We start from the raw sequence: 8862 nt of genomic DNA on the forward strand, positions 1-8862 counted from the left end.
CCTTACTTCTTTGTATCATAATAATTATATTATCATAAGTATATTAATACCAAATATGATCAATCATCCAATCAGGGATCATCTAAACAGCAGAGTTTTCCATCTAGTTGGTTGGAGGTGAGGCTTCTGGGTCAGGAATCATGTTTGAACTCAGTGACCCAGAATACTGCAGAAGAATCCAGAAGAAGCATGAAACCAAGAAGGATCCAAAAGATCAGAAACTGGAAGGTTTGTGTTTAACCTGGACGGGCAGCAGCTCAGGTCTGATGGCTGCTAAAGCAGGACTCTGTCTGTAAACTATTAACGGTTAGCAGGACGGAGGACGGCTTCCTCACCACATGTGGCCGCTTGGAGCTTGTAGAGAGACATGGCTGCTGTACTGGAAGGCTGGCTGTTCTTTAGATAACACGGGTTCCTGGAAGCACAGAAAACAGCCAGTCAACAGGAGGCGCTGTAGAGTCAACAGCAAATAATAAAACGGTTTAATAATAAATCAGTCAGCATCAAAATATTTAGTCTGATCCTGTTAGATATTAAAAACTAGAACAAAGTCAGAGGAGAGACGCCTTTTATTTATTTAGTTCAGAAACTTCAGATCATTGTTTATAAGTACTTTCATTTAACCTTTATTAGTCACTAAAGGTCGTCTAACGTCATTAATAGAGACCGATATCCACCTCAAAGGGACCGTTCTGATAAAATTAGTCTTTATTCTTTTCTGAAACTGATTTAAAATAATAAACTAATTACCAAACAGCTACGATCAGATTCTCCTCCCAAAGCTTCTGATTAATCAACGCTAAACTTCATGCAGTCAATTCAAGCAATGGATAAAAATTAAAAACATTATTTCATAAAAAACATTTTTATGACAATTTAATGATGATTATTTGGTCCATAAAAAAGAACCAAACATGGCGGCGGTGAATAAAGGTTTAACTCAAAGATTTAACGCCAGGCTGCTCTAGCTTGAAGCTGCAGATCAGAGCAGATGAACCAAAGCGTCGAAGGAACCGACCACAGTTTGATCCAGAGTCCAGATTTCAGCGTTTTCGGCGCTTGGCTGTGAACGCAGCATCAGAGCTTTTGTTTTCTGATGATCAGTGGCGCCGCAGAGGGAACCAGATCTGCTCGGGTCCTCCTTCCTGCCAGCGACGCTACATGACTGGTTGAACGTTTCCACATGATGTAAAACGTTGCGGTTTCCCTGACATCAACAATAACATCACGCAGCGTCCGTTAGCGCGTCTAATGACCGATGAAGTTTTACCTGATCGATAACAAAACTGAAATAAATCTGTTTCTGGTGAACAAAGTAACTGTTAGACTGTGATATTAAGAGCTGGGTAGCGCTGTGGCTAGCTGTAGCTAACAGGTTAGCCTCTTTTAGCTCGCTCAGTTAGCCACATTAAGCTACAATATTTATAAATTTGTGTCAAAAACAACCGTTTGTTTTCTACAAGAATAATAATTTGTTTTCTTTGTCTAACATCTCTATGAAAGTCATTTTTAGGATGTTCCATCCGTCCTCCTCTGACCTCAGATCTTAATAAAAAGAATAAAAATAAACAGACTGTTTTGGTCTCCTTGTTAAGCAGCAGAGCTCAGCCTTAGAAGCAGAACTTTCCTTCCAGACTGACGATGATTGTTTTCTACTTTCGGCTGCTTTAGATCATCAATGAAATGTTAAATAATAGCAAATATAGGGAATAATAAGATTAGACTCCAGAAGAGATTTGATCCATAAAAAGTTTGTCTGAGTGGAGCTGCCGTATGATGATGTCATAAGAAGGGGCGGGGCCTGAGCAGATGTGGTAGGTACAGCGTAACAGAAGCGTACTGACCCTTCCTACGACGCCTCGGCCCCGGACCGTCTCCAGGGTTCCCGACAGGCTGAAGATCCTCCAGTGCCTCTCTCTCAGCTGCACCACCTCGCTGCCCAGGTTCTCCAGACGGATGCAGTAGCGCCACTGCAGGACAACCACACATTTTCAGTCGGTCTGCATGAAGCTTGGACCAAACGTTGGCTTCCTGTTACTCACCCAGTAAACGTGGGAGTTCTGTGCTTCCTGAGAAGCAGAATAAAAACAAACGCATGAGAAGAGAAGGAATAAAGCTGAGCAGAAGGAATAAAGCTGAGCAGAAGGAATAAAGCTGAGCAGAAGGAATAAAGCTGAGCAGAAGGAATGAAGCTGAGCAGAAGGAATAAAGCTGAGCAGAAGGCAGAGCAGCGTGCTGCTGAAGCACCCACCCTCATTCCCATGTAGAAGGGGATGACGGTGACCCGGATGTTCTCCGTCGTCTCCCTGTGGACGTCAGACAGCTCCAGCCAGGGGTGGTTCTTCTCCTGCCAGGCCTTCAGGGTGTCTCTGGCCGTAAACGGAGGAGCTGGGATGTGCAGAGAAGAAGAAGAAAATGAGGTTCCCTCAGAGAGCTCCAGCATCAGAGCGAAGACGAGCAAAGAGTGAGGAAGAGCGTTTACCTTTGGTAGGGTTGTACATGAGGAAGCGCTCAAACAGCTCGTGCTGGATGGGGACCTGCTCTGCTGAGTTATACGGCAGGATGTCCTCATGGCTCACATAATCCAGACCTGGTGGGGGGGACAGGGACACCGTCATCAGTCTGTCTGTCTGTCCAGCTCCGCTCAGACACTCCAGGCATCAGCTAATCACACCGATCGTCTATTAGACGCTTTTATTTTCTGATTAGCTCCATGTTTTCTTCTTCAGCGCCCTCCACTTTAAGATCTAAATTAAGTTTTTTCCCTTCCTACGTACTAAACTATAACGTGTTAAAGGTTAATAATGCATTTAAATCCTATTTTATCAGTCGTCTGTCTGATCTGCACAGGAAATAGGAATCTAAGCTACTTCCAGGAGATAACCGCTTCAGCTTTGGATTTAAACCTAAATCTAGTGTTTTGGAGTTTTATTTATTCCTTTTGTGTTAACATTACGGTATATAGTGTCTAATCTAAAGAGAGAAACAACTAAAATGCAGATAAAGATGATTTAATCAGATTTACTGCTCTGAGCATTTCCCATGATGATGTCAGAGAAGCAGTTCAACGAACAAAACATAAAAAGCATCAAAATCGTCTCAGAAAAGTCATAAAACCTTTTTTAAATATGTGTATTAGCATTATTTTAGTGAGTTAAGGATAGATATAAAGTACTTTTAGTACCATAATTATATTATTTATGGTGACCTGGATGAATATGAGCCAATGAGCTTCCAGGACGATCAGGTAGCTCGTCTTCTTCTGCAGTCATGTCCGCTGCTACATTCTGGCCTGGATGTTCTTCCCAACAGTTCATGAATTTCAATATAAAGTTTATCTGATGACTGAGACCCAGCAGCAAAGCTGACATTACAAAATAATTATTATACATTTTTTTAATTAAATGTTGACTTGACTTGAGGAAAAAACATCGAAAATCAAACTTTGTTTTTCCTTTTTTTCAGATTTATGTAAATTAAACATGATAAACATTTTACTCTCCCAAAGGTGTTGTGGCTGAAGCTGCTGATCGGATCGTTTCATACCTGGGATGGCGTACAGCGCTCTGCTGTCATCATGGTTGGCCAGAAACGTCACGGCTTCAGTCTGAGACCTCTGGGACTGTCGGACAGAACAAACCGTCACACATGAAGCTTAGCTAACATAGACCTCCCTGCTGATGCCATCTGATTAATGGAAGAGCAGAAGGTGATTAATACAGGAGAGCTAGTCTCTAAAGCAGACATGGCTACGGCTGGATGCTAACATGTTTGCTAGCTGCCAGAATTCTGTGGAAAAAAGTCTGAATTCATTTTTTCACATATTAAACTGAAATATTTAATAATCAGTTAACTTTTATTTGTTCAGTGGCCCTAATCTGTAATTAACTATTTATTTCAGCAGCTTCCACATTGAATATTTTCAACCACTAGATGGCAGCACAGTAATTCCACTGATGAGATGTTTTTCCTCTGAACCACAAGATGAGGGTTTATTTTTATGGAATCAGGCTAAAAGGAATTAGGGTTAAAAACTAGAGGAAAGGAGCAGAAAGTTCAGATATTCTTTAGAGAAGAATAAATAGGTTAATATTTCCTCTGCTGTAAAATCATTACCAGTCTTTGGTAAAATGTTTGTAGCATCGAGAGAAAAACTGACAGAACTAGAATCAAAGAAGTGGAAGTAAAAACATTTTATGGTCTTTGATTCATGTTTCCAGGAGATTTCTTTAGAAATGAACAAAAGTTGGTCTGGATTTCAGTTTAATTAGCAAATTAGGAGTTAAAAAGTAAACTAATCCAGATTCCAGAAGGAAATAACAGATGGTGAGGAAGTTAGGAAGCAAATAAGACTCTGCTGGGTGGAAAAAGAGACTTTCAGCAAAAACCATAAAGGCTGAATTTTCTCTAAACTTTAAACATCGGTTCTAAAACTCGCTGGATTTCCTGCCAACATTTTCCAAATCTCAGACTTTAAGAAAGTCGAGCTAGAATGCTAACCGCTAATGAGACTAAAAGTGTTAAAGGAAAAGTCGCTCATATTCAGAATTCAAACTTCTGAAAGTTCTTTAAATCTGAAATGATTCCATCCTGTTCAATAAATGATCAGTGTTTTTAATTCAGAGTAATTTTCATGTGAATGTGCTTTATTGGAGGCATCCATGTTTGTCAAAGAACACTACTGCCACCTACTGGTTAGTGACATTGTCACGGTGCGGTATCGGCTGTTGATCAAGTCCCAGTGCTGTATCTGGTGTTTGTCACAACGCGCTATTATCCAAGTCATCTTGAAAACATTCTTCTTCCAAATGTTGGCTACATATTACGGGTTTTTTCTCTGGCCAGAAGTTCGATGGCAAATCCTCCCTCTTCAAGTTGGCGATCCAACGACCAACCCGTCCGTGGAGGATCAGGAATGAGAAAGGTGGAATAACTCTTTTTTTCACTTTTCCCCGATGTATTCCAGCATCCAGCTGCCATGCACGTGGGCATTGTCAGTTTCACTATAGCTCTGGTGAATTTCAATGGTGAAGTCCTCTGGAAATCTTCAATAATTGTTGTTGATTGCAGATGTGTCTAGTAGTTCCCATTGATTTAGCTTGGAAAGCGGGGAGAATGGCGCTAGGCTAACCGCACCGTGACGTCACTGCTGGAAGATGGCAGGAGGGAGGGGCTACTATATTTGGGCAAAAATGGCTGCTCCCAGACTCAGTGATCACGATGAAAATGATTGTTTTTATTGTGTTACTAATTAAGGGTAAATTCCTTAAATGACAGCGAACGTATTAGCTTTAGGTATAAATAACGATTATTCCTGCTGACTCATGTGACTCAGGTAACGACTAAAAACATTTCCAGGAACAGCGATCCAAACAGACCGGATGGAAAAGGACGGGTTCTAAATCTTTAGATCAGGATGGATGGGTGGCGTCTTCACCTGAACGCTCCTCAGTGAACGCAGGTTTGGATTAAAGCGTTTCTCTGAAGGTCGAACAGACTTACGATGTGAGGACAGTCCCTGGTGTCGATCAGGACCTGGTAGTAGGTGTGAGTCTTCCCCTTCACCTCCTTGGAGCCGTGGGCTCCGGGCGGCGGCTCAGGTTGGCTTAGAGAGGAAACATCAGAGCTTCAACATCGTCTCAACGCCACAGAACTGGAGGCAGAAACAATGTGGGGAGGGGGGAGGTTACCTGTCAGACACTGGAGGGGTGATGTCTCGGTCATAGAGGCGGGCGTGCCATGGAAACAGAACGATACCTCTGTAGCCAAACACACTGTGGAGAAACAGCTGAGAACAGAAAGGAGAGAGAAAACAGATCAATCCCTCAGATTAGGACCGGCGGGTTAGATGGGATTACAGACGGACTGGGATCAGGCTACAGCGCGAAGAAACAGATCTATAGACGATGCTGGGATTAAAAACCAGAATCTTCTGATCAGATATCAGCTAAAAACTGTTCAGCTAAATCCTGACAGAAACACTTTGGTTTAAATTAATCTGAACTTTTGGTTGAACAGATCTTCTCACACCAAATTTATGTTGTTTTTTTTTTATTTATTGCCCCTGATGGAGCCTCCTGGGCTTCCGTAGCTCAGTGACATCAGTTCCCTTAGTATGGGGCGCGTTGATCGACCTGCTGATGCTGGAAGATCGATGATCGGTCGATCCTGGACGTAGAGCTGCAGCTAAACATTAATCTGTCAGTTATTTTTGGATTAATCGCTTAATAATCTGACAGCCAAAGGTTGCTTAAAGAAAACTTTTAAAAGATTAAACCAGGTGAATCTAAACAGGCATTGACGTTAAGGATTTTTACCACTTCCCCTATGGGCAAGTGACTTTCACATTTCATTTGCCCAGAACCAATTTTTTCTTGCCCGTTATAATGTTTGATAAATATAGTTCCTAATATTCATTTTTGTATATTTATCAATGAAACATGTTAGTTTTTTTAATGTTTTTTGTAATTCAGTATTTTTTAAGTTTCCAGGTTCCTGGTGTGTATCTGCATGCGTCAGATAATGAACTCCAGCCTACATTACCGTGTTAACATGCTTTTCAATCCTTCCTGCTCATTCTTTTCAAACTAAACTTTGCTTTAAACTGTTGTGTGCTTGAAAAATATAAATAATAATGTTATAAATCTAAAAAAAAACTTGACAGGTTAAAAACTTAAGATAAATCACAAGACGGAAGTCAATGTCACAAATGAATAACTTTTATTTTAGAGTCACGTTATGTTTATACAAGATAATACTATTAATATAATGTGACTTTTCTAGAGAATCATTATAGTTATTTTATTCAGGGTTTCCACAGTCTGACATCATTTCAGAATTCCCTGACTTTTAACTGACTCAGGATTAGTTTTCCCTGACAAAATAAATGCAGCAACAAGACAATAATAATAACATAACAGGTCACCAATCTAGTATGTTTAGCTCTATAACATTTAAATGCACCTCTCCAATGTCTAAGAGAAAAAAATTAATGAACATTTTTTTAATGTATGACCTGTATCACTGTACAGAAGACTGCCATATGATAGCCATATTTACACTGTGAGCCTGGCATACAGTTATGCCAGTTTTCCTAATCCCTGACCAATAATTTTTAGTCTAGGGTTATCTGGGTGGAGGGTAAAATATGTGGTGGGTGTGTTACTCTACTTACATTTTTTTGCCTTGTTGTTGTTTTTTAGCCTGCTAAGTACAAAAAAATGCCTGACTCCCGCCAATTCCCGGACAAAAATCTCGCCATCTGGCGGAAAATCCCGCGGCTTTTTCAAATCATACGAGAAAGTGTACAAAACAACAAAAATGGCGCCAGCAACGCTTCTGGGTCGTTTTCATCGAATGTCAGTGATTTTAAAGTCATTTTGACTGATAATTTTTATTCGCGATCATTGCTCTTGCCCGGCGGGTAAATGCAATGAAATTTGTACTGTCCCGACAATAAAAACGACTTTCCCAGGACGATCGGGGCGATGGTTAACATCGAGCCCTGCTAAAATATTTTCCCTTAAGGAGTTCTGGATAGATCAGATTGAAAATTTTAAAATATTTTTATTTAAATGCAAAATTATTATTATTTTACAATCTTGGTATAATTCCTGCTCTAAGTGAGTCGCTCCAGTTATCGATTACTAAATTAATTGATGATTATTTGGTTCCTAGAGTTTCTAAAAGTAGAATGGGAGGCAGATCTTTTAATTATCAGGCTCCTCTCCTGTGGAACCAACTACCAGTTTTAGTCCCTGATAATTAGATAAGATGCACCTGAAATAAGACAATAAAATTGTTTACTTATATTAAATATAAATTGTCTCATTCCGTTGGCAAAATGTCTCACTTTTCTCCTCAATTCTAGAAAAAAATGCAGTTATTTAAAGACAAAATGACCTGTGTGGATGTAAACGTTTAGCAGTGTGGGCCCTCCTACCTGTCCCGTTTCATATTTGCCGTGCTGCTTCACTGCTTCAAACACACCGACAGGCTCCAGAATCTTCCCTTCAGGCCTGTTTCTGCCAAAACACAGGAAAAAACGACGCTTTATCACAACCTGCGGGGGGTCAGAGACTCCATGACAGCAGCTGGTCGCCTACAGAAACCCAGCCTGGGTCTGCTTTAACGGCTAATCTTCGCAGCGCGGATTAAAGGGGAGGATTTAATATCACAGCAAGCCTTTATTAATATCACAAAACAATCATCAGAGGGTTAGCTGGGAGAAATATGGCAACAAAACAGAGAAGATGGACGGATTTTATCCAGAGGAGCAGAAAAATAAAGGCTTAGATCAGCGGCTGATCCAGGAACAGCAGCAGAGTTAAAATCCTTTAATAAGAAAAGGTCCAATTTACTCCTGTTGGACAAAAGCAGAACATTGCTCCCTAAAGGGAAGCTTTTATAAGTTCTCCTGTTAGCGTGCATCGAGCTAACAGGATAACCACAGGTTGTCTCTAAATATGTCGGATAAAAACAAAATCCAAACTGATATAAAACCTTTCAGTAAGCAGCGGAGAAACAATCTGTTTACAGAGTTTCATAAAATGATTGTTTTTCAACTGCCTCTATTCTGCAGAATTAACCTTTTTTCCATTCTTATGGTTTTTCCTCTTGATTTCTGCTCCTCTGATTAATCCTCATGAGCTCCACAGTCTGAGTTCTACTGCTTTTCCCCCTAAAAATGATTCAAAATGAATTCAAAGACATTTTCAGATGAATTTTATCAGTGGAATAAAAGTCAAAGCCTGGAATGAATTTACTGAGCTCATTCCTGGAGGCCTGCAGCTGCACGTTTTTAACGACATTTCAATATTTTCTGATCAGAATTCACCACCAGACGGGTCAATAAAGCTCCTC

General features: G+C 40.4%; 1 protein-coding gene across 2 annotated transcripts in view; it reads right to left on the reverse strand.

Moving 5' to 3' along the window:
- Window positions 1–8862, reverse strand: part of poldip2 (polymerase (DNA-directed), delta interacting protein 2) — a 17806-nt gene that overhangs the window by 2466 nt on the left and 6478 nt on the right. The window contains exons 2-10 of one of the 2 annotated variants that reach the window (XM_015389884.1): window positions 7943–8024; window positions 5691–5788; window positions 5503–5605; window positions 3547–3622; window positions 2483–2590; window positions 2252–2388; window positions 2043–2069; window positions 1845–1970; window positions 336–415 (exon numbers count right to left, since the gene is read on the reverse strand). In XM_015389884.1, coding sequence (XP_015245370.1) covers window positions 336–415; window positions 1845–1970; window positions 2043–2069; window positions 2252–2388; window positions 2483–2590; window positions 3547–3622; window positions 5503–5605; window positions 5691–5788; window positions 7943–8024 — 837 coding nt within the window. The remainder of the gene's footprint in view (window positions 1–335; window positions 416–1844; window positions 1971–2042; window positions 2070–2251; window positions 2389–2482; window positions 2591–3546; window positions 3623–5502; window positions 5606–5690; window positions 5789–7942; window positions 8025–8862) is intronic. The other variant, XM_015389885.1, reaches the window with a different exon arrangement.

Source organism: Cyprinodon variegatus, unplaced genomic scaffold, assembly GCF_000732505.1.
Source record: "Cyprinodon variegatus isolate N-32 unplaced genomic scaffold, C_variegatus-1.0 Scaffold479, whole genome shotgun sequence".
Lineage (NCBI taxonomy): Eukaryota > Metazoa > Chordata > Actinopteri > Cyprinodontiformes > Cyprinodontidae > Cyprinodon > Cyprinodon variegatus.